Below are 25,735 nucleotides of genomic sequence, written 5' to 3'. Positions count from 1 at the left end.
CATCTCTCCAAATAAGTGGGAGCACATCACTTCTGATTGAAAATACAAAGTACTAGAGAGAAGGCTGCAAATTCTCTGCAGAGGGCCACTTTACAACATTGGTATTTCGGAAGTAACTTTTATATTGAAAAAATAGAACCGAAGTTTTCATCTCCTTAATTTAAAATTTGAACACAGTATCATAAAAAATAACTGATGAAAGTTAAGTTCCTTTAGAGTGAGTTTTCTTTAAGCTGGCATTTGAGAATGAGGGCCTATCACTAAAAGTATTTCTACCTAGAAATTTTTAATAATTGCAACTGTAGAAATTAGATCAATAGAAAAACAATTCTAAACTTTCTACAGAAAGCTGATTTTATAATTTTTTTCTAAATTTTATTCAAGTGCTTAATAAATATAACACGTGTAATATTATTAAATTCCATGACTCCATAAGCCTGATCGTTCTCCCCTGTCCCTTCCTCTCCCTGTTCAAGCCCTCACTCTCTCTCATCTATCCCATGGTAGTCATGCTGGTCTCTAATTCTATCCCCATTTCCTCAGTCCATCCTACCCTCTTCTGGAGTCTCCCAAAAGCATAGTTACCGTTGCCACCACATGGATTTCCCTTGGTTGGCTGACTCATTGTGGAGCCCTTGGGACATCCATGGCCTTCCATGATCTGGCCTTAACCTTCCTTAGCAGCATTTTTAACCCACCAGCCCATTAGTGCTCTTTCACATCTGTCTAACTGTGGAGGCTACATGCACTCTTGCCCTTCGTCTGCCTGTGTTCTTTGCTCATGCTGTTCTCATGTGTCTTTTCAAGTCCTCCTGTCCTTTAAGGTGAAGCTGGAAGTTTTCTCTTCCAACTTTACAGGGAGAAATAACCTGTCCTTTTTTCTGCATCCCTTAGCCCTTTGTTGTCATTGCTCTTATGGCACCCATTGCTCTTGTGGCACTCCATGTGGCACACAGTTACTGTGTCAGCATCTCCCAGGCATTTTACACACAGTAAACTACTTGGCAATAGAACCCATCTGTCTGCTCACCCCTGCACATGTCATATTGCTATGCAAATAGAAGCTACTAAAAAAAATGTGAATGACTAAATGAACAAATGAGGTTCTGCTTAATGCACTTTGTCTTGCCTTTCCCTATTACTACTATAATTTTACATTATAAACCACATTTGGGTGAAAACTACCTTCATTGCCTGACCAATGCAACATGGGGCAGTTTTCAGTTTTTGTAACAGGCTTGTTCTCACATACTGTAAATTACTCTACAAATCTGAGCTGCTGTATCATTATTAGAAGTTATTCAATGCCTTTGTTGATTATTAAATTAGTAAAAATCCAGGCTAAACAGTTTATTCTCTACACTGGTGACATGTGAGGTAGGAGAAGGCATAAGTGTCAAGGGAGAGAGAACTCCGCATACCACCTGCCAGCTGAATAACACAGTGAGTAATTGACTCAATAAACAGTGAATACAAAGTCCAAACTCCCGGAATTTTGATGGACTGCAGTTTTAAAATAGGTGTGCCATGTGTCACTGATAAAGCAATGAAACCTAAAAGAAACTGTAATTTTAGTTCAAACACGATTGTATTTCAAAGATGTGGGTGAATTCCTTCTGCTTTTTGTTCTCCATAGTTCCACTCCTCAGTGGCCAAACTGCCTTTTTCCTAAAATTAATTTTGCTAGCAGACACATACGTGTATACTTAATATTTAAGTAATTAATATGCTTTAGAAGAGTGGTACAATGCCCGTTAAAGTAGCAAAAATAAATAACAACAGCTAAATGTTTACAACATTATTGGGAATCCAATATATTCATACATTTGGCAGCACTAAAAATTGACTCAATTCTAGCGAACAATCTGGCAATGTATAATAAAGCTGTAATTCAAAATGACAAGTATGAAGATTGTATTTTACGCACATTTCAATGTATCAAGATAAAAGAAAAAATTGAACTCAAAACACCATCTATCACTGATAGCGAATGAGAATGTGCATATGTGTATTATTAGCATATAAACAAAGTGGCAAGAAATTTAGAGTAATATAAATAGAATTTAATCATTTGGTTATTTCCTCTATAGAGTTGATTAATTTTCTGTTTTTTAAAATCAAAATAATTAGCTCGTGTTATTTAAACACCTTTGGAGGAAGAGATTAGCAGATCAAAGACATTAATTATGAGATGAGTTGGTAGCAATAAGCTGGTACCCAGTAATGTGGCCTCTGCATTTCAGATAGCTAACATTTCCTCTGGGCTTATTAGTTTTATAGAAGAAAGAACAAGAAATTAAGTGAGCTTAGAAACCTTTTTCCCCGTAAGGCAGCCCTTCAGATCAGTGCCTGGGTAGAGAAATCAGATACTCTGGAGGAGGTGAGGAGCCCGGTTCTGTAACTGCTTCTGATTCCCATCTTAGGCAAATAAATTCTCAAATATGAAATGTTTTGTGCATAAGAAGGGTATTTCAGTATTTTAACAATAGAGTCTCCATTGCCCAGATGACAGTCACTGGGAAAGAGCCCATTTTTCAGCAAATGTGTTGTTTTTTTGATTATGGAAATTCACCTTTTTGTCTTACAGGTTAAGTAGTATGTCAATATATAAATGGTAGAAAGGAATCTGATAGTTGTAGAAAGTACTAATACTAAGGACTATTGCGGAAAAACTTTCACTGATACGTGATTCATTACCATAAATGGTTACATACAGATGAGTTGTAGTCATTGACTGGAGGTTGGGGTGAGGGAGTGGGAACCTGTGGTGACTCCTGAAAGTGTGAGCTGAGGCCTGTTTGGTTTAATTTCTGTTGATAGCAGTCTATGTTCTAATAATATAGTTTGAGTCTTAAACCCCTGCACCACTTTATAGGCTGAGAATGGAGATCCTGAAGTTCGGTGGGGTGGCCTGGGTAAAAGTCAACAGTGGCCGATCCAAAGGCAGAACCCAGGTCCGTTGCGAGAGCCACCAGGCCTGGGTTTGTCAGCAGGCAGGAGGCATGTCAGGAGTTCTCCTCGGTGTCAGGCCTCCTCCTGCCCCTTCCCTTTGCCGGTGCTAGTGTGTACACTTGGTAAGAGTGTCATGCCCGGGACACTCGGTGTGCAGGCTCACTTTGCGCTCCCTGTGCCCTCCAGTAAGCGTGTCCATCTGCCCCTCCCACCCTCCACTGTAACTATGGAGTAGACATGGTTGGTGCATAGAGGCCCCCACATGGAACAGCCCCAAGTGAAGAGAGATCCCGTTCTAAAACAGCGCAGAAACGCGTGCTTACCTGAAGTATGAACAAGGGCAACCAACACTACCTTCCTTTGGAAACTGATAGAAAAGTGAGTAGCTCAAGTAGAAATGTTGAAAGAGGAGACTACGCAGACCTCCTTGTTTAACGGCGTAAACAGGGCACTGACATGACACTCATCAGTTATGATTTAGCTAGTGCTCCATCTGTGTGCCTCAGGATTCCTGTCGCTGCCCATCTCTTAGGAGTTAGCTCTTTTGGGGGATTTTGTGGATACCTACTGATAGTGTGCTTGTCTCTTACTAAAGAATAAATTGTCCTGGAAATATAAAGCAGGCAAACAATGCGAAAACTAGACAACAAATAAGCACAGTTATGTGTGAGGATTTAGGTTGTTCTTGCCACTTTTCGAAAGCAAACAAAAGACATTTTTAGTCGAAAACATTTCTTGGGACAAAATTTGTAACTGGGCTACAAGGACAAGAAGGAATGAATTTATGTTAGCTGAGAACCTCTTTTAACTCAGTATTTATTACTGTCTAGGGGAAGGGGAATCATTTTTGTTTTGTGCTTGCCGTGAGGAAAGTGCTTCCACATGAATAGAAAACCAGATTAGAAATAGAAAAGGTCAACCACAGAAATATTTTCTAGCCTAAATATCAACCATATAATTTTTTAAAAACCTTCGTAGAATAATACTGATTTCCATAAGGGCATATGTAAGACTTGATTTCATTGTGTTCAATAGAAAACCTATGCATTTTTTATGAGCTCTGAATAGAGAGACCAACTCATAATTGTCTGAAAAAAACTTTTTCTAATTCACGCTTTACTATTGACATTAAATGCCTTCATATTATTTCTGGACTGTGTCACAAACATCCATAATTAATGCATGCTGTGACTGGAAAGATGTGAAAGGACATTACCTAAGACTCTAAAAACATGGCTAAAAATAAAAAAACTCCAACTAACTGGTCAGAGAGTAGATTTCCAAAGCTAAGACCAAGCCTTACAGGGAAAGTGAGAACAGGGAAAGAGTAAAAAGGTAGCCAATTTTATTTCCAAACTGTGTAATATATACACAGAAATAGCCCATACCCGCAGAACTCGGGGAAGTCATCATCCCAAAGAAGAGGTATAGTTGTTGAGGCACCTCTGGGTTTGCACTTCTGCTTCCATTGCTACCCACAATCAGAATACCTTTTTTGGTTTAGAAAGGTGGTATAACCGTGAGGATAAGCTGACAGGGCCTTGCAGAAATTGTCCTAAAATAAAAGCTCACCTCCTATCCCGGCAAAATCAGCTTATCCTTAGGCCTTCTTCAGATGACATGAAACTTTATTATTTTAAATGTATTTGTGCTTGCATTCCAAGAAGAACATATTATAACTACACAGATTTCAGAAGAAAACATGAAATATAGTCAATGAATGCAACAAGACATTGAATATTTGTACAGTGTTTTTGAAATGAATAATTTTTTAAAAAATTTGTTTATAATTAACACATAATTGCAAATGTTTATGGGGTAGAATGCGACATTTCAGTACATGTATATATTGTGTAATGATCAAATCAGAGTAGCTATCACATCCATCACCTCAAACATTTATCATTTATTTGTAGTGATAACATTCAAGATCTTCTTTTCTAGCTATTTTGAAATATACATTATTAGCTATAGTCACCTTAATATGTAATATAACACCAGAACTTACTCTTCCTAACTGTAACTTTGTATTCACTCTTTACTCATCATCCAAAAAAAAATTTTTTTTTTTTTTTGAGACAAGTTCTCACTGTGTCATCCAGGCTGGAGTGCAGTGACATGATCATGGCTCACTGCAGCTTGGACCTCCTGAGCTCAGTCGATCCTCCCAACTCAGCCTCCCAATTAGCTGGGACTACAGATGCACACCACCACGCTTAGCTAATTTTTTTGTATTTTTTGTAGAGACTGGGTTTTGTCGTGTTGCCCAGGCTGATCACCAACTCCTGGGCTCAAGGGATTCACCTGCCTCAGCCTCCCAAAGTGTTGGGATTACAGATGTGAGCCACTGCACCTGGCCAAAATCTTTATAGCTATATAACGTAGTACATTCTATTTCAATTTATACCATCCACAGGCATATTCTGTCTTTATCTTCTTCCTCATCATCAATGTCACCAGTATCATCAACATTCATTGAAAACTTGATTAGTGTGAGGCTTACAAAGGAAATGTGATAAGATTATTATAAGCCTTAAAAGAGCTTATGATCTTAAAAAAGGAGAGAGAAAATACCAGTAAAAATAAAATCAAGTACAGAGCCATGCCAACATAGAAACAACCAGAAGATATCAAAAGATATGGAAAATATAATGTTGGTAATGAGTAGAGGAAGTCATTACCAGTTCCTTCTCCTAAATGCATAAAGAGGGACCTTGCCCAATTTAAAGCCTGGTAATATTGAAGCATAGGGGGATATCATTAGTTGTTATTTGAAAGACATAGTTTATAATAATCACCTGGTGGTGATTTTGCCCTTAAGGAAAGTGTTAACGTCTTCATCTAATACTACAGCCTAGTAGCTTGAAAGGGTCACGTAGCTTTCAAATCCTTGCCTCATACTTAGTAGTGATGGAGGGTTGGAGAGGATTTGCTTTGTTAAACCAGACTTTTTCTTTCTCTGACTCTCCTTCATCCAGAAAAGGAGGAGGAGACTACCATTTCCAGTTGGTTGGAGGAGGGTCTCTTGCATAAGCAAGGGCCCTCAAAGCATGGGCATTGGTTAGCGTTTGAGATGGGGTTGCCAGATTGAGCCAACAAAATTAGAGGAAGCTCAATTAAATTTGAGTTTCACGTAAATAATTTTTGTCATAAGTGTATTCCATGCAAAATAAGGATAAATATGTAATATACATATAAATATTACATGGGACATACTTGTACTAAGAAATTAGTTACTGCTTACCTGAAATGCCAATTTAACAAGGTTTTCTATATTTTATCTGGCAACCCTAATTTGGGGTCTACTGCAGGTCTGCCTTTGAAAATACCAGTTGAGACCTCCGAGTGGACTGGCAGAACTGGGAGAGGCAATTTATCACAGACCTGTGTTGCTTTACCCTCATGGCTGGCCCTTGGTAGTCAGAGAAGAGCCCTGATATACTGATGCAGGATGAGCTTGATCACTCGTCTCCTAGCAACCGCACAGCTAGTGGAAGGGAGACTGCTGACCCAGAGATGCTTCTGTGTTGAATCTAGCCTTGCAGGGAGGCAGCAAAGGAAAGGCTTATTGAGTATACCTCTTCTTTTGTCTTGAAGGGAAAAAGCAAATTAACTGTTTTTATTTGAAATTTAATTGTGTATTCAGTATATTTTTAAAACAATTTTTGGGAAAATAACCTAAATGTCCAAATTATAGTAATCATGGGTAATTATTATTCTCTTAGAGAAATAAATTATCCTAGAAATGTAAAGCAGACAAGTGATGTGAAAACTAGACAATAAGCAGTTATACATAGGGATTTACAGTAATCTATTCTTGCCACTTTTCTAAACAATTATAAGTAATATTTAATACTAAAGGAAAATGTTCATGATATAATAGATGAAGAAAGATTAGATAACCTGTTCAGTATTATGCTGGTATTGTTTTTTCTAAGCACATTTGTGTAAAGACTGGTAGGATATATATCAAATATTAGCCTAGAAATTTGGAAGATTTAAAAATTTTCTGTATCCATATTTTCTACATTTCCTATAACAAGTACACTACATTTGCAATAGGGAACATAAAATTTTTAAATTGTAAAATCATGTTTTGAAAGAATTTTTTAAGTTAAATTTCGTTTCTGTAATGTTCCTAACTTGGAGAATTAACTGAACCCAGTTTTTAGAGCTGAAAATGGTCTCAGGATCGCAAAGCCAAGTGGTACCTCAAGTTAAATGTCATGAGATTTGTTTGTCACAAAATAGACAAAGTTTTTCTAGCTTACCTGAGAGTCTCCCTCTAGACATTCTGTGTCTCAGAATGTCAGGTCGGCAATTTACTTCAGCAGCCCGTTATGCATTAGGAAGCTTGGCTGTCTCTAGCCATGCATTTCATTCAGTGAGGTCCATTTAGTATATGATAACTCCCATATATTAAAATATAATAATTGTACATGTTTATAGAGTATAGTGTGATGTTTCAGTACATGTATACATTGTATAATCAAGTCAGGGCAGCTATCCATCACCTCAAACATTTATCATTTCTTAAGATCAATTACTTATTCCTCTTTACAGTGTATGAAATGTTTTGTTTTTTCATGGAAGAAATTCTGACATTTGTGTTGTTTTCATACAGCCGATGGAAAATGTCTGGTGTCGGTTGGTTTGGACGATTTTCACAGTATTGTATTTTGGGACTGGAAAAAGGGAGAAAAGATAGCCACAACAAGGTAAGAAGCTGCCGGGATCTTACGGTATCCTGCTGATACCACGGTTCAGTAAAGGTCAATAGTTTTCATTTTCTGGTAAGATTTCATCTTCAAGCTCAGGTGAAATTCACGTAGAAAGCTTAGCACCTAAGTGAAAAAATACTGCAGTATTTCATGGTGCCAAACCTGGCTTAAAGCAGGTAATGTTTGTTGCGTTGAATCAGAAAATTCCAAAATCCTCTGCAGAGAGTCGTTCACCGCTTTCTTTTGAGTGGTGTGTGTAATCTGTATCAAAGCACTTCAGCAATAGAAAAGCAGCTTTTCTCAGGCTGGTGCCTTGCCCCTTGTTTTTCCTCTGTCCTAGCATCTGGTGAAGGATTGTCAATGTCACCAGAGTCAGAAGCACCGTTTGTCATGAGGCTGCAGCATGCTGGAAAGGAGGCCCCACCGTGTGCATCTGCCACTTGCTTTCAAAGCAGGCAAATCGTTTCCCTAATCTCCTGTCTTATAAATAGATTTTTTGAGACTGACTGCTGTTTATAGACCACCTGTCCTCCCTTACCCCAGCCTTCCTGCCTGCTGAATCAGCACTAAGTCTGAACATGACTTTCCACTCCTACTTACATTGAGCTCAGCTGTTTGCCCAACCCTGATCAGGGGTCAAAATAGTTGGCAGCCAAGACCCAGCCATACAATTTGTTGCCGAGGGGTGTTGTCAGTGTTCCTCCCTGCTCGTTCTTCTCTGCATTAGTGATGTCCTTTCTATCTTGCGATATAAAATCATTTTGAAGTTAATAGCGTTGACCCAATATTCACTTTTTAAAGTAATATTTTCCTCTACAATATTAAATAGGAAAAAAGTTTTGTGGGGATTTAATGAATGAAGATTTATAAATTGCTAGAGACCTGGAGGAGCAGCAGATGGAGGCATGAGGACTCCAGCTGACCATCTTAGGAGAAAAAGAGAAGCTTTTCTGATGACTGCTGTTGAGATTGAATTCTTGGCAACAAATGACAGCTCATAAATCTGCCTGCCCAAGTGGTTTTTCTTTTGGTCTTTCTTCCTAGTATTCCTCACTGTCATTCTACTCCCTTCTAATACTCAGATTCAGCTTCTCATCAGAACTCTGTTTCTCCCCTAGACTAAAATACAGAATTTAAGTTTAATATTTCTGATAATATACCATCTGCCTTTACAGATAATTTCAGGGAAAGCATATTTCTGGATTTCAAAAGCAACAGAAATGCAATTTTCCTGCTAGAAAACCCTCTGCAGTTGTGGGTGGCTCACCAGTTTTATGATCGAAACATTAATATAAATGGAAGAAAGAATTATTTCTTAATATTAAAATAGTATATATTTTATATACTTGGTGGATAGTGTTACTGCCTCTATTTAACACAAAGTTGACTTAACATCATTATGTTAATAACACAATTGATATTTGGAATTGCTCCCAAGCCTTACGACACATTCCCAAAACAGGACACCTGCAGAATTGCCCAGGAGAACATTTTGGATTGACATTAACCAGTGCTGTTTCCAAGGAGGAATATCAAGGATTAAAGTTCTTTGGAAGAACGGTAGATTTTACAGTAATAAGTGTAAATAAAAGTTACGTAAATACCTATTTGCATAATATTAACAATGATACATATTTACATAAATACCTAAGAAATTTAGACAAATAAATAAAGCTTATATTTATGGCCTTAGAGTGCTTAAGTAGATAGAAACTTTTAAAAACAGGAGGCCGGGCATGGTGGCTCACGTCTGTAATCCCAGCACTTTGTGAGGCTGAGGCGGGCGGATCTCCTAAGGTCAGGAGTTTGAGACCAGCCTGGCCAACATGGTGAAACCCCTGTCTTTACTAAAAATATAAAAATTAGCCAGGTGTGGTGGCAGGCCCCTGTAATCCCAGCTACTTGGGAGGCAGGAAAATCGCTTGAACCTGGGAGGCAGAGGTTGCAGTGAGCCATGATTTAGCCACTGCACTCTAGCCTGGGTGACAGAGTAAGACTCCGTCTCAAAAAAAAAAAAAAAAAAAAAAAAACTTTAAATGGGGCATGATAGAAGTGACAAAGAAGTAATCCTTAACTGAATGATACCTTGCTTCCAGGGTCATCTAAGCTCCCAAGAGGGCCTAAGTCACAGAGAAGCTGATTCAGTCCTACCCCTCACTTTTCACTTCTGTGTCTCGATCACTGCTAGCCTCACTTACAGAGCAAGGCTGAACAATAAACCTGCTTCTGGCTGGCTGTGCTGTTTTGGCAAGGGTGATTATTCTGTACCACTCATTGCCCAGGAGGTGAGGTTTCTCCACAGAGGAGGAGCATGGTTGGTAGCTGTAGTGGCATTGTCAGCTGTGCTGCTGGTGGCCATGCTGATGTGTGCCAGCTGTGCAACCGGGCACTCAGAAGTTGCTCCTCCCCCGATTGGTGAGAATATTTTAAATGAACCTACTCTTTAGCAACTCACAGAAACTAGAGAAATTCAGAATTGGACCATAGAGATCTTATTTACAAGATACTCTAGATTTTATTTACAAGATCTCTGTGAGATGATCCAATCTATTTAAACAATTTCCCTGAATGCATCTTTGCTAATTTTTATGAGTGATTTCGGTTGCCTCCATTGCAAATGAATTTCTTAGTCTTTTTTTTTTTTTTTTCTAAAGATCATTCCAATTTTAGTCTCGTATACAAGTATCCTATTTAAGAACCAAGGCTGATCGCTTATAGAAGTAGTTACAGGACCTAACATCACTGTCAATCAGGGCAGAATAATGCGACGATTAATCAGGTGCATCTGTGCTCCTTTATTTGGGCTTGTGTTGCTCTGGTAATGTGACTGGGGAACAATGACTAATTACAGACACGTTTCATCTCAGAGTTTGAACAGGAGGGATCTTGGACAAAAAAGAATTATCAACAAGAACACTTCCAAGGCTAATCTGAAAGTTTTGCTGCTAGAAAGCTTAGGGATAAAGGCCGGGCGCGGTGGCTCATGCCTGTAATCCCAGCACTTTGGGAGACCAAGGCGGGCGGATCACAAGGTCAGGAGATCGAGACCATCCTGGCTAACAGGGTGAAACCGCGTCTCCACTAAAAATACAAAAAATTAGCCGGGTGTGGTGGCGGGCGCCTGTAGTCCTAGCTACTCGGGAGGCTGAGGCAGGAGAATGGCGTGAACCCGGGAGGCGGAGCTTGCAGTGAGCTGAGATCACGCTACTGCACTCCAGCCTGGGCGGCAGAGCCAGACTCCGTCTCAAAAAAAAAAAAAGAAAGCTTAGGGACACACTAAGGCACAAAGCTTATGTATATGGCAGGCGTATCGAACTTCCAAGTAAGCACTTCTGTATTAGCTTCGTCACTTGATCTATTTTAGGTCCCTACCTTTAAATGCATTTAATGACTATGATAGAGTCTCCCGCATACCATATGGGCCCCTTTTCTTTTTCACTTTCTTTTTTAAAATAAAACTTATTCTTTCCTCTGTTTTTCAGATAACATATGATCATTATAGAAAAATTACCAGGGAAAAGCACTTAAGAAAAGGAAAATCATCTATAATTCCACTACCCAGATGTAGCCATGGTTAACATTTTAGCATATATCTTTTAGTATGTATTTTTCTAGTATTTGTATTCATTTTTATTTACATGTGGGGTATTGTACATATGCGGTATAACTGGCTTTTTTCACTCGCTAATACATCGTCTCACTGTGTTCTAATTTGTTACCTGTCTTAGTCTATATTATTCTCTATTTTGAGCCAATTTAAATGTTTTTTTGGAGTTAGTATATGTATCAAACATTCATCAGTCTTCCTGTTAAAGGCTACTGCTACAGAAAGGGAGAACAAAATTACACACAGGACTGGGCCTCTATGCAAACAGAGTTCTGAATCGACAATATGGAAACCAAGTCACCCAGTGTGCAGTTGCCCTTGGCCTCTGGAAGAGGCTCCTTCCTTCGTGCTTGCTGGTGGGTTTATATGTCCCTATGCAGTGAATTCCTTGTGATGGGGCGTGAGGAATCATCCAGTGTTAGGACAGCAGCACAGTGTGTAAGTTCTTACTCTCGCCATCTAAGATCTGACAAACTCTTTGCATTTTGTTTTGCTTACACATACACACATGTACGTGTGTGCAGAAACACAACTACACTTGCAGGCAACTTCCCTACAAGTTTAACAAGTGTGTAAAAGAAAAATGAGAGGTATGCAGTGTGTTCTTTATTTAGATATGGACATAAGCTAAGCATTTACGTGCCATCATTAGCCACTTTATAATTAGCTACAACAGAAATAACCTCGGTGTTTTTATGATATAGAGTAGGACAACAAAAACTCTCACCCAAACTCAAAGTGCTTTTTCTGTTTTCTCACTCAACAGCAATCAACACAGAGACTTCTGTGACCAAACTTGCGGGGATTTCTCCCCACCAACAAGCAAACAATTCTGTGACAGACACCAACTGAGTATTCTCTAGTTCTGTTCTATTCTGACACTGTCTACCTGGAGGTAGCCTCAGATCCCACAGGTTGAGGGTTCCGTTTCTGAGACCATGCCCCTCATCCCACCTTGGGTTCGATTAATTTGCTGGAGTTGCTCAGAGAACTCAGACATACTTACTTCATTTGCCAGGTTATTACAGAGGATGTTACAAAGGTTATGGATGGAAAGCTATATAGGGCAAGGCACGTGGGGAAGGGGCACAGAGCTTCCATGGCCTCCCTGGGTGCAGCTTCCTCCAGGGATCTCCTTGTGTTCAGCTATCCAGAAGTTCTTCAAACCCTGTAATTTGGAGTTTTTAATGGAGGCTTCATTACATAGGAATGATTGATTTACTCACTGGCGATGGGTGAGCAATTTTAACCTTTGATCCCTCTCCCTTCCCTAAAGGTCAGGAATGGGGCTGCAAATCCCAACCCTCTACTACTGCTTTGGTCTTTTTGGTGACCCATCCTGAAGCTACCTCTGGGCTGGCAGCCATCAAGTCAATCATGAGCATACAAGAAGACCTCCCTGGAGATCCTAAGGATTGTAGGAATTGTAGGCCAGGAAATGGAGGGGGGAGAATTGAAGACCACATATGTATTTTGTAATATCACAATGGCACTAAGAAATTAGATGGAAACTAAAAAGTTATCACAAAAAAGACTTTCGTAAATGTTTGACATTGTATAGATAGAAGGAAACAATCTTTTATCTCTAGGAAATATAATTGTATTTGTTCTTTATTTTCATTTTTGTTTTCTCTAGTCTCTCTAAAGTATATTAATGATTTTGAATCTAGGGGGATTTTCCTCCAATGAAGAAATCACTGGGCTGGGCATGGTGGCTCACGCCTATAATCCCAGCACTTTGGGAGGCTGAGGCAGGTGGATCACTTGAGGTCAGGAGTTCCAGATCAGCCTGGCCCCTGTCTCTACTAAAAATACAAAAAATTAGCTGGGCATGGTGGCACGCACCTGTAGTCCCAGCTACTTGGGAGGCTGAGGCATGAAACTCATCTGAGCTTGGGAGGCAGAGGTTGCAGTGAGCCCAGATTGCACCACTGCACTCCAGCCTGTGATGGAGAGATTCTGTCTCAAAAAAAAAAAAAAAAACCTGGCACGGTGGCTCATGCCTGTAATCCCAGCACTTTGGGAGGTCAAGGCGGGCAGATCACGTGAGGTCAAGAGTTCGAGACCAGCTTTACCAGCGTGGTAAAACCCCCATCTCTACTAAAAATACAAAAAATTAGGCGGGCGCGGTGGCACTTGCCTGTAATCCTACCTACTCAGGAGGCCGAGACAGGAGAATCACTTGAATCCGGGAGGTGGAGGTGTTGTAGTGAGCTGAGGTCTTGGCACTGCATTCCAGCCTGGGCAACAAGAGCGAAACTGTCTCAAAAAATTTTTTTTGGATGCTTAATGTTTATATGGTTTTTGATTGATCTCTTGGTATTAAACACATTTCGTCTTTACACCTTTTTCTCCCCTGATTGTTAACGATATGTCCGGTGATGTATCCTAGCTCTAATATCCATGTTCACTTTTGATTTTCAAAGAGTCAGAGCCCCAAAATTCCGTGTCTTCCTTGCCTCTCATCGTAGGGTCCACATTCATGTAGCCATAATGGATCAAGAGACGTTCTATTATTTTTATTGTGGAAGATTTCAAAGTTATGCCAAAGTAGAGGGAATAGCATAACGAACCTTCTGTACCTGTCACCCAGCTGCAACAATGATCAACATCCTACACATTGCATAAATCTTTCCTTTTTTGTTTTGTTTTGTTTTGTTTTACCTTTTTTGTTGTTTTCTTGAGATGAAGTCTTGCTCTGTCCCCCAGGCTGGAGTGCAGTGGCGCAATCTCAGCCCACTGCAACCTCTGCCTCCTGGGTTCAAGCGATTCTCCTGTCTCGGCCTCCCGAGTAGCTAGGATTACAGGTGCTTGCCACCATGCCTGGCTAATTTTTTGTATTTTTAGTAGAGATGGGGTTTCACCATGTTGGCCAGGCTGGTCTCCAACTCCTGACCTCAGGTGATCCGCCCACCTCAGCCTCCCAAAGTGCTGGGATTGCAGGTGTGCGCCACCACACCTGGCTACTTTCTTTCATCTATTATTCAGCTTCATCTTTTACATTTAGACCTGGTGGGAATGGAAATGGTGCAGCAACTTGGAAAACATTAGTGCCTCAAAATGTTAAAGACAGGCCTCCAACTTCTCCACATTCTGGCCAACACTTGGTATTGTCTGTCGTTTTTATTATAGCCACCTCGTGAGTGTGAAGTGGTATCTCATTATGGTTTTCCTAATAGCTAATGATGTTGAGCATGTTTTCATGTGCTGACTGGGTATATTTTCTTTGTAGAATAGAGTTATTTGTCTTTTTATTACTGAGTTTTAAGAGTTTTAATATATTTTGAATATAGGTCCCTTATCAGATACATGATTTGCAAATAATTTCACCCATGTTCAAGTTTTTAGGCAAGAATGCTTTATAGGTACTTCCTGTCACATCAGAAAAGATAAAATCGGTGGTATACCAGAGAGTAGGGAGGCAGTAGGCATGGTCCTTCCCAGGTGCAAGCTATAGGGGTATATTATCTGTAGAGAATTTGAAAATAAATAAAAGCCATACCGCTTTTTATTATTCACATTATCTGCCGATTCTGGACAATGTTAGTCATGGAATTCCTTCTCTCCAGGATGGACCACTTCCCCAGCACCACCCTGGTGTACACTACTGCCCAAAACATCTAGTTGTTCTGCTGTCAGTAATATTCAGCTCAGCTGGTGGGTTCCGGGAGCATTGACCTGATCCTTTCATTATACAGCTCCCCATCACCACATTTTCTAATGGTTGTAGCATCAGCTGACAACCTTGGGCTAAATTGGTTACTTAGTTCGGGGTTCAAAGTGGCAGTTTTCTAATTTTATCATTCATTCTTCATGTTAGCTAGAATTATTTTATAAACAAGAATTTTCCCTCGTGAACCATGTGATTTTTCTGAAATCTAATTCTCACAGGAAGTGATTCTTTAATTGTTAGGGTTATTTGATTTTTGTCTATAACTTGCTGATTTTTTTCCCAGTTTGTCATTCATCGTTTGAGTTTGCTATGGTGTTTGTCATCAAGCAAAAGGTTTCTATTTTTATGTGGTTAAATTTATTAATCTTTTATTGCTTCAAGGTTTTCATATTTAGAAAACTATTGACCATTCTCACATTAAAAAGAAATCACCTATTCTTCTAATGTTCTATGGCTTCATCTTTTACATTTAGGTCTCTAAATAGTTTAGAATCTATCCTAGTATCTGAGAAACAGGTCCAGCTTTCTGTTTTTTCCATATGGCTACCAAGGTGTTCCATTTTTTCCCTTTTTAAATAGATTTTATATTTTAGAGTGGTTTTAGGTTGATAGCAAAATTGAGCAGAAAGTACAGAGAGTTCCCATTACCTCCTACCTCATCATATGCACAGTCTCCCCTACTATCACCATCCTGCACTAGATGGTACATTTGTTACAATTCATGAACCTACCTTGACACATCATTATCACCCGAAGTCCGCAGTTTGTATTAGCATTCACTCGTTTTGTACATTCTACGAGTTTTGACAAATGTAATATTGACATATATTTATCATGATAGTGTTACCCAGCTAGCAATGGGCTTGTTGGCCAAAAAGCATAGATGCCGATACTATGCCACCAGCTTTTGTGAAAAGAAAGACTTTATTGCAGTTTGACAGGCAAGGAGACAGGAGGCAACGCTCAAATCTCTCTCTCGAGCTGGCAGCTGGGGCAGGTTTCATAGCAGAGGGTAATGAGGCATGATCTGATCGGATCTTATAATGCAGTGTGGCCAGGAGACATGATAGGACTGGATCATGCCATGAGGTGTGTAGTTCTTAATTTGGTCCCTGTTCCTTGGTCCAAGCACTTAGGTTCCACCCATGGTTGCATGCTTGGCTCATCTGGGCATGATCAGGTTATATAACTTGTAACCTGGGTTACATGATAACTGATAAACAACTCACCATTGTATTCTATAAAGTTGAACCAGATTGGGCTGATTCTGCAGTTACCATTCTACAGTATATTCAGAAGAGTTTCACTGCCCTAAAATTTCTTTGTGTTCTGCCTATTTATCCTTTCATCCCTCCCTCCTCTGTATACGGTGGCAACCACTAATTTTTTTACCATCTTTTTAGTTTTACCTTTTCCGGAATGTCATATAATTGGAACCATATAGTATGTAGTCTTTTCTGATTGGCTTCTTTTACTTAATGATATATATTTATATTTCTTCCATGTCTTTTCATGATTTGGTAGTAGTTCATTTCTTTTTAGCACTGAATAATACCCATTGTCTGGATGTACCACAGTTTGTTTACCCATTCACCTGCTAAAGGACATCTATGTTGCTGCCACGTTTTGACAATTATGAATAAAGCTGCTATAAATATCCATGTGCAGGTTTCCGTGCGGACATAAGTTTTCAGCTCATTTAGGCAAATATCAAGGAATGTAATTGCTGGTTGCATGGTAAGAATATGCTTAGTTTTGTAAGAAATTGCCAAACTGTCTTTCAAAATAGCTGTATCATTTTGCATTCCCACCAGCAGTTAACAAGAGTTCTTATCACTCCACAGACAAGCCAGCATTTGGCATCAAACACCATCTATTTTAAAAGTTCATCTTTCCTGTTATTCATATAAGACCTTGTCTTTGTTATACACTACATTTTTATATTCATTTGTGTCTGTTTCAAGATTTTCTGTTTTGCCGTTTGTCAGTCAACTCATACACAGATACTATACTGTTTTAATTATGGAGCCTTTATAGATTGTTTTAATACCTAGGAGAGCTACTCTTTCACTCTGCTTTTCTGTTTCCATTTTCCTGGTCATTCCTGCTGGCTTATTCTTCCATGAGAACTTCAAAATCAAGTTGTCTAACTCCAGATTAAACACACACACACCTGTGGTCTTTTTATTAGAACTAAGTTGAATTTATAAACTAAGGGTTAACTGCTATCTTTAGGATTGAGTTTTCCTTTCCAAGAACATGGGATATGGTTCTATGTTTTAAAGTCTACCTTTTTAATCTTACAGATCAGGTCTTTTTTCTCTCTTCATTTTTATATGTTAGATGTGTCTTGTTGAGTTTATGCCTTGTTACTTTTATTGTTTATAAATACAGTCCTCCATTATAATTTTCAACCAGCCATTGTATATACAAAGGTTATTGATTTGGTATTCAATTTTATATACTGCAGCTTTACTAAAATGTCTTATTTGTAGTCATTTTAAAATTATTTCCTTTTTAATTTTTTAGACATGTATCATTTGCAAATATGAATAGTTTTAGCTCTTCCATTCCAGCTCTTGTGCCTTTTAAAATCTCATCCAGCTGCATTAGTTTATATGTTCAATACGATGTTAAATGGTATTGGCAATCATCCTGACTCTATTGGGAACGCCATTAAGTAAGAATCTTTTGAGTGTGCACACACAAATATGACGAATAAGCTATTCCAGCATGTTCTGTCTTTAAAGAAAGGATAATGACACACAGCATGTCTGGAGAGCCAGCCTGTACATAGTTAGCTTGAATAAATCTGGGTTTCTCAATGACAAAGTACAGGGAAATACAAATGTCTAAAGGACAAGTCTGAAGCATCCTTTAATTTCTACTGTATTGGGTGTTGAGTATTTTATTTTTTAAATCATGGGTGAGTGTTAGATTTTTGTCAAATACCTTTTCAGCATCTGAAAATGATGATATGATTTTTCTCTTTACATCTGTTGATATGATCAATTGTATTACTTGATTCCTTAATATTGAGCCACCCTTGTGTTTGGTCCTAATGTATTATATTTTATATGCTTTCAGATTCTATTTGCTAATATTTATGATGTTTGTATCTATCTTCATAAGGCAGATTGGTCAGTCATGTTCTTTTTGTTAATTGCTTTTTTTACATTATTAAAATTATGTCATAATATATCAAAGACCATCAAATTGTCCCTCTCATGCTGTGAGATGCCAAGTCTACAGCCCAGCTCTACAATTGGCCTTTGCATTTATATTTGTCCTTCTGCCCCTTGGGTTATAAACCTACATCTCTGAATGTGCAGCATCCCAAAGTGCCTCGAATCAATAGAAGACATCCTTTGTCTTTCCATAGCTGTGGGTCCAGGGCTTCAACTTCTAAACAATATGTTTCCAGCTGAAAACCCATTTAACCTGGAGCAATGCTTTCTACAGCAAGAGTGATTCATGTGAAGCTTTTTGTTAATACTGTCCTTTCCTCCTGCACAAGAGGAGGAAAAGAGGAGTTAATACTGTCTCTTTCCTTCTGCACATCCCCAGAATAACTTGCAACCCCACAGTGGTGGCATTAATTTTATCTTATGGAGACATTATGATATGTTTTAAATATTTTATTACTTTGTTTAAAGTATAAGTAAATAAACTGTGGCAGCAATATTAGGGTAAGAAGAAAGGGTTCAAACATGCAAAGAAAAGCCAAAGCTCATTATTTTAATGTAGATGCCTGTGTGGATTTTAAACCATTTTCTAATTTAGTCATCCTGTTAGATGTGCTTAAAATTAGACCAAACGCATGCTTTTAATAAAACTGTTATTGCTTCCATCCAAACTAGAATTTTATTTCCTATTTGTCTTTTACAGAGGACATAAAGATAAGATATTTGTGGTAAAGTGTAACCCACACCATGTTGACAAACTGGTTACAGTTGGGATAAAACACATCAAATTCTGGCAACAAGCAGGTACTGTCGTTTGGGTTTATCACTTATGTGATTGAGAGCTTTACCCTAGCTGGAAAGAAAAAACAAACTGTTGCTACTACCTGGCTTGTCTCTGCAATCTAAAATAAAAATGTGCCTAAAAAAATGATCTCCCAAATTCGCTTAGAATGCTTTGAAGCTTAGAACACTCTATATGATGCTATGCATATTCATCAATACCTAGAAAGCTTTGGAAAATGTTCTGCTGTGAAAAGAATCATTTTTATATTTAGTCATCTGTTCTGAAAGCAGCAATTACGTTAGACTACTGCACAGGAAATAAAATAATCATTTTGGTTGAGTGAATAAAATTTTATCTATTTGGAGAGTTCCTTTATTTATCTATTACTGAATTTAAACCTGAATTAAACCCTGAGTCTGCCCACAAATAGGTGGTCCAATAAATATTGGTGGATTTAATGTTGATAATAATGAAGAGTAAATAAGCATGAGAAAACATGGAGGATATCTCATTCTTCTCACTAATAAGTCAGACTTAATACAATTGAATCTGAATTCTTGGTATCAGCTTTGGTACCAAGCCCTAACTTATTATGCACAAAACGTGAATAAGGTTCTGTTCCAGTGCATTTTGCTTTTAAAAGAAGGTAATGCCACCCAATATGTCTGGAGAGCCAGCCTGTGCATAGCTGTCTTGAATAAAGCTGGGTTTCTCAGTGACAGGGTGGGTGGGGAAATGTGAATGTGTAAGGGACAAATCTAATGGCTTCTCCCGTATACTACCTTTTCCTACAAAACAATTCATTTTTCTCACCCCAAAATTGCTGTGATAAATAAGCAGAGCACATATAACATGCTTGTATTTTACGTTTACAGTCAGTACTATTTTTATCGTTTTTGGTCAGCATTCATGAAGACTTTGCTCCTTCAGGCACTTAGTCACTCTTTCTCTTGGCTGACACAGAACTTGTGCTGAGCCTCAGTTAGACGCATGTCTTGGACTGAGATGCATATTGATTCCTCTCTCCAGCCAGACTCTGAGTTCCTTGAATTCAGGAACCCTCTTTTCATCTTCATATCCCAACAGTGAGCGCTGCACTTACCACATGTAGGGATTCAGTAAACACTGAGTTAATGAATGAATGAGAAACACTCTTAGAATACTTTTGTTTGTGATGTTCTCTGCCACTTTTAGACATCTTTATGTAAATACCTAATGAGAAACACCAGGTTTCTCACAGAAGTAGTCCTTCTACATGCTTATAGGAAGTGCCAGATTTTTTAAAGTAATAACTGTTCTTGGTCCACTCTAGGTGGGGGCTTCACTTCTAAAAGAGGAACTTTTGGAAGCGTTGGAAAATTGGAAACAATGATGTGTGTTTCTTACGGACGAATGGAAGATCTAGTGTTCTCAGGAGCAGCTACTGGAGATATTTTTATTTGGAAAGACATTCTACTACTGAAGACAGTGAAAGCTCATGATGGGCCTGTGTTTGCTATGTATGCACTGGATAAGGTATGGCCTGCGTATCAGCATTCATTTTCCTCATCAGCCTTCTAAAATTATAAGGTAGTCTTAGGATGGCCCACCAAGAGGATGCCTGTATCTAAAACAGGCCTGTCTGAATTAGGAAGTAGTTGTCATGAAGCTCAGTCAAGAGACAATAGGGAGGAAAGCAAAGATATTTTTAGAATTTCGTTTATAGTTGTTTCTTTATATGCATCTTCTCTCCACTTTTTCCACACATGCTCTTCCTGGCTCCCACTCATAAGAGTCCCTTAAGAAGTGCCAGGGTAAATGTGGACACTTAGCAGCAGAAGAGTCCTGAGAAATACTTCAGCATTGTCTTCCTCCTTGGTGACACAATGGGCAGAGACTTAAAAGTACTGAGTGGTTATATTATTGTTCCACACATCCATTTGCTATGATAAATTTACATCCATAACTAGTTTGCTCCTGTATAGAAAGGCTCAGCTTTAACAAGAGTGTTAGAGTGAAGACTGTTCACTGGCCATATTACTATTCAAACTCATCATCATTTCCCTGGTCTGTCTACTTGCCTTGCAGTGTCCTCCTACAAAGATTATACTTACCTTCTCTCTTAGTCTGTTTTTACTGCTGTAACAGAATTTCTGAGACTAGGTGCTTTATAATGAACAGAAGTTTATTGGCTCACAGTTCTGGAGGCTGGGAAGTCCAAGATTAAGGGGCTGCAACAGGGAAGGGCCTTCTTGCTGTGTTACCCAGTGGCTGAAGGGCCAATAAGAGTGGAAGGGGCCAAAATCACCCTTTTGTAATGAACCCACTCCTACAATAATGGCATTAATCCATTCATGAGGGCAGACCCCTCGTGGTCTAGTCACCTCTGAAAGTTCCCACATCTTAATACTGTTACAGAGGCAGTTAAATTTCCACATGAGTTTTGGAGGGGACTAACATTTAAACCATAGCACCTTCAGTGTTTTAAAACACTTTATTCAATCAACTTGCCAGCAAATATCAACTTCTCTTCAGTTATTTCCAGTTTGCTGGTAGTACCACTTCATCTGTGCCCTCTGACCTCCAGTTTAAGCCACCTACTACTCCTAACCCAGGCCTCAATTTTCGTTTACCTGTCCTTAGGCAAATGTGTTGATTCTACTACAAAAGTAGGTTCTTGTTAGGTATGCAACTATAATGGTTGTTTTGGTGGCTAAGCTGTTTTTTTTTGTTTTGTTTTGTTTTGTTTTTACTGGTACATATGTTTTTGGTTAAACTGCAAGTATTAGAAAAGATGAAAGAAGAAGAAAGAATTTCTGTAGGCCCAGAAGTAGATATGGTGTAACTTGTTTAAGCTCTTGTCGTTTGGTAAATTAAGCTGCAAAATCATGAGAAAAGACAAGGATATCACAAAATAATATACTGCATTTAAATTTAATTTGGGGAATGAATTTTCCTGGGTACAAATTCTATATAAGAATAAGGATATTTAATGTTATACACTTTGAAATATTATTTCTTTGTAAACTTCATAAAAATGCATTAAAAGTTGCCGAGGAAGCAATGAATTACTCAGCTTTTTTCTTAGGGAAAAAAAAAAAAAAAAAACCTCAAAGAACAGTTGGTATATATAATAAATTACCAGAAAGGAAAACTAGTACAGCCAAAAAAGTATAAGCTTAGAACAGGAATAAAGATCACTGTTCAGTAAAAAATATCCAATATGTTAAGCTTTTTACTTTCCAGGTTTTTGTAAAAATTAATCTGGATTTTAATTATGGAAATTGTGTCTATTGAATGAAATAGGATAGTTTCATTATATAAAGTACCTAAGTTACTCTGAATAAATAATGATGTTTTCTTCTGGACATGACTTTTATTTTTAAATGTTTAACAATAATTTTAAACTGTGATGTTAACTTCAATCTATTTGGTCAGAGTATGTGAGATACCAGAAACTCTGCTAGGTTTTGAAGCTGGTTCCATTCTGTAGGAACCATATTCTGGTTGGGAGACTGGGCACAGGCAGAGCCATCCTTGATCAGTGGGCCAGCTGCCAACCAGTGTTCTGAGGAGAGTGCAGTTGGACACATGATGAGAACGTGCTTAATCTTGCTTAGGGAAGTGTGGGAGAAATGCTCCCAGAAAATATTATTCAAACATTGTTATCACCAGAGTTTTCCATCTCATATATTTAGGAAGATAACATCCACAAAGCTTCCTTACCCACGGGGAATCCTCCTGGGGCCAAGTGGGTAATTGGTCATTTTGATGTGTATATAACACCTCTCATGTGTGCCTTCACAGGGCTTTGTAACAGGTGGAAAGGACGGCATCGTGGAGCTCTGGGATGATATGTTTGAAAGATGTTTGAAGACTTATGCCATTAAAAGATCAGCATTGTCGACTAGCTCAAAAGGTGCCACTCCCAAACATGTAATAGAGATCTTTGTATTCATAGGGATGGAGAAGATTGTACTAAAGTTTTTAGAAAACTATTAGCAAATCCCTCTTCCATGTTTAGAACTCTCTTCCTCTGGTAGAAATGTCAAGGCTGACTGCCTAGTACCTAGTTCTTTGGAGCTATAAAAATTGAATTTATACTAATAAGCAGTTGTTTTTGTTATTGTGTTAAATATACCATCCCCTTCCCCAGGCTTGCTTTTGGAAGATAACCCTTCAATTCGTGCCATCACTTTGGGACATGGACATATCCTGGTGGGAACAAAAAATGGAGAGATTCTGGAAATCGATAAGAGTGGCCCAATGACACTGCTTGTTCAGGTACTGTTTGTACGTATTCTAAACTGCAGTTCACATCAGGGCTGGGACTAGGGTGAGGCAAAGTTGTTGCTTAGGTTGCAAAACTTAAGGAGGCACTCAGTCAGGGTTGCACAAGAGTTGAACTAGTTACCTATTGCTGTGTAACAAATTGCCACAAACTTAGCAGCTTAAAACAACACACATTTATTTTCTCACGGTGTCTGTGGATCAGGAATCTGAGCACAGCTTAACTGGATCCTCTGCTTAGTGTTTTATAAGGCTGTAATAAAGGCCAGGGTTATGGTCTCATCTGAGGCTAAACTGGGGAAGATTCTTCCAAGCTCACTCATGTTGTTGGCAGAATTTAGTTGCTTGTAAGTGGAAGACTAAGGGCTTTTTTTTTTTCTTTCTGGCTGTTGGCCAGAGGCCATTTTCAGCTCCCAGAGTCTGCCCACATTTCCTTGCCACATAGGGTTTCCCAACATTGCTGCTTTCTCAAAGCCAAATACAGAGGGAAAAAAATAGACACTACAATCTCATGTTACATAATTATGTCATCACATATGTGGAATCATAACATTCCATTGCCTTTGCCATATTCTGTTGGTTAGAAACAAGCCACAGGTCATACCACACTCAAAGGGAGGTGATTATGCAAGAATGTGAAAACCAAGAGGACCATGAGGGTCACCATCACTGGCCACCCTCTCGCCACCACTTATTCATGTCCCTACTACATACAGAATCCTTTACCTCCACCCCCAAGGTCCCCAAGAGCCTTATCACATGACAGGATCTGCTCAAAATCCAGAATCTCATCATCTAAATTGGGTCCAGGTGTGGAAGAGGTGCCTTTAGGTATAAGTCCTGTCAATCTGTCCATCCATAAAATGAACAAGACAAGTTACCTGCTCCCCACATGCCAGATGCACCCGTGCCCCTTTGGAATGTGGGCCTCACTATAGTCTCAGCCTTGATCCACATAAACACATTGCATCCTCCTTAATCCCTGTCTTCCCTCAAAAGTCATATTTAGGTAAAGTTGAACTAAAATAAATGCAACAGAACCCTTTAGGAGCCAAGAAATGATAAAATCTCACCTCAAGGGTGGGGATGCGGTAGGATGTGGAGGTGCGTAGGTAGTCCTGCCCAGTTTGGTGATGGATAAGACCACATTTAGGTGGAAGAGGCATGGTGAGGGGTGAAGGATGTGTGTTCAGAAGTTGGAGGGAAAAGAAAATGCACTGATCATATGAGCATTCAGAACTTCCAAGATTCCAGTGCAGGAGCTTCCCCTCCTTGCCTTGATCTCTGAGTGATGCCTGCAGGCTTGCTGTATTAGGAGTGAATCCCCAAATCCCACTGAGAGGGTCCCTCTGACTTACTGTATCATGGAAACACATGTGCATATACACTATGGCTCAGGACACTGCAAGGCTTTAAAAACACAGGTGCCCAAGTCCCACCCTGGATATCCTGAACAAATCTGTGTTTTTAAAAGAAAAAAAATCTATGTTAAAAACAAACCTCCGAAAGCTCTGCAGCTGGTCGTGCCTTGCAGCCAGGCTGGAGAACTAGGCTGGAGATGCATCCTTGAGGCATGATGTCTTTGTTCTCCAGCTGTTCTTGCTTTTGTTGTTTTCTTCCAAACTAATCTTTTTTTTTCTGGCCATAACTTCTCATTTAATTTTACTGAAAAGTATTTATTTACTTTTTAATCTCCAAATGTTTGATAATGTAAATTGTTTCCATGTATGCTATATTGCTAGATATTTTGGAAGATTTATGCCCCAATATGATTTAAATAATACTGTAAGATCTAAATTTTGTTTTCTCTCTTACTTTGTTACACTTGAGGTAGTTTGGTTTAAATATGTTTTATGCTTGATAAAGGCTTTTCACTTCTTAATTCTCTACAATTCTATTCTTTCCTGTGTTTGTTTCTATTGCTCTAATAAGAAAAATAACCACAGCAGTCATATATTGAGCACCTACTCTGTGTCAGGCAATACCATTGTACAAAATTTGTCTTATCTCCACAACAGATTGGCTCTGTTAAATTGTTTTATAGATGAGGGACCTAAAGCCCAGAAAATTACCCACAGTCAAATGCTAAGAACTGCAGAGCTGGGATTCCAAGGTTTGCCAGAGCCCTTTTTCACTTCACCAGGCTGTTCCCCACGTCTCTTAGCCTGGACACTGCAGGAAAGCCCCTGAGCTATGGGGTGTGGCTGGTTGAGCTGGTGGAAGCTTCAGACCAGATGTTAGTTACCATCTTTGCCACCTACATGTGTACCATTCTCTCTCTTTTTTTTTTTCAGCATCTTTTTTTCCTCTTCTGCTCTCTCATTTGCTATTCCTCTTAGGTGGAACTCAGTATTTCAGTTCAGTCAATGTTTGTTGGGCTCCTGCCCAGGTCTGCTCTGTGCTATGTGTATGTGCAGTGGAATAAGGGCTTCCTGCTTGCCCAGGACCATGTCACAGTCCTGTTCTGAGAGACGATAGAGACACCAAGGGAAAGTGAAGGAACTGTGGAGGCAGTGTGCGTGAGACAATGGACTGTCCTGCTGG

At 39.0% G+C, this 25,735-nt stretch overlaps 1 protein-coding gene across 2 annotated transcripts in view; it reads left to right on the top strand.

Annotated features, from left to right (window-relative positions):
* Positions 1-25,735, top strand: part of EML6 (EMAP like 6) — a 272,017-nt gene that overhangs the window by 165,312 nt on the left and 80,970 nt on the right. For both annotated transcript variants that reach the window (XR_009210040.1, XM_032176630.2), the window contains exons 17-21: positions 7,577-7,670; positions 18,842-18,942; positions 20,235-20,437; positions 22,709-22,820; positions 23,058-23,185. Coding sequence is in view for 1 of the 2 variants with exons in the window: in XM_032176630.2 (XP_032032521.1) it covers positions 7,577-7,670; positions 18,842-18,942; positions 20,235-20,437; positions 22,709-22,820; positions 23,058-23,185 (638 nt within the window). In the remaining variant the exon portion in view is untranslated. The remainder of the gene's footprint in view (positions 1-7,576; positions 7,671-18,841; positions 18,943-20,234; positions 20,438-22,708; positions 22,821-23,057; positions 23,186-25,735) is intronic.

The sequence above is a fragment of the Hylobates moloch genome, unplaced genomic scaffold (genome assembly GCF_009828535.3).
Source record: "Hylobates moloch isolate HMO894 unplaced genomic scaffold, HMol_V3 SCAFFOLD_15, whole genome shotgun sequence".
NCBI lineage: Eukaryota > Metazoa > Chordata > Mammalia > Primates > Hylobatidae > Hylobates > Hylobates moloch.
Note: the sequence above shows the minus strand (reverse complement) of the source record. Positions and strands in the feature narration are given on the sequence as shown.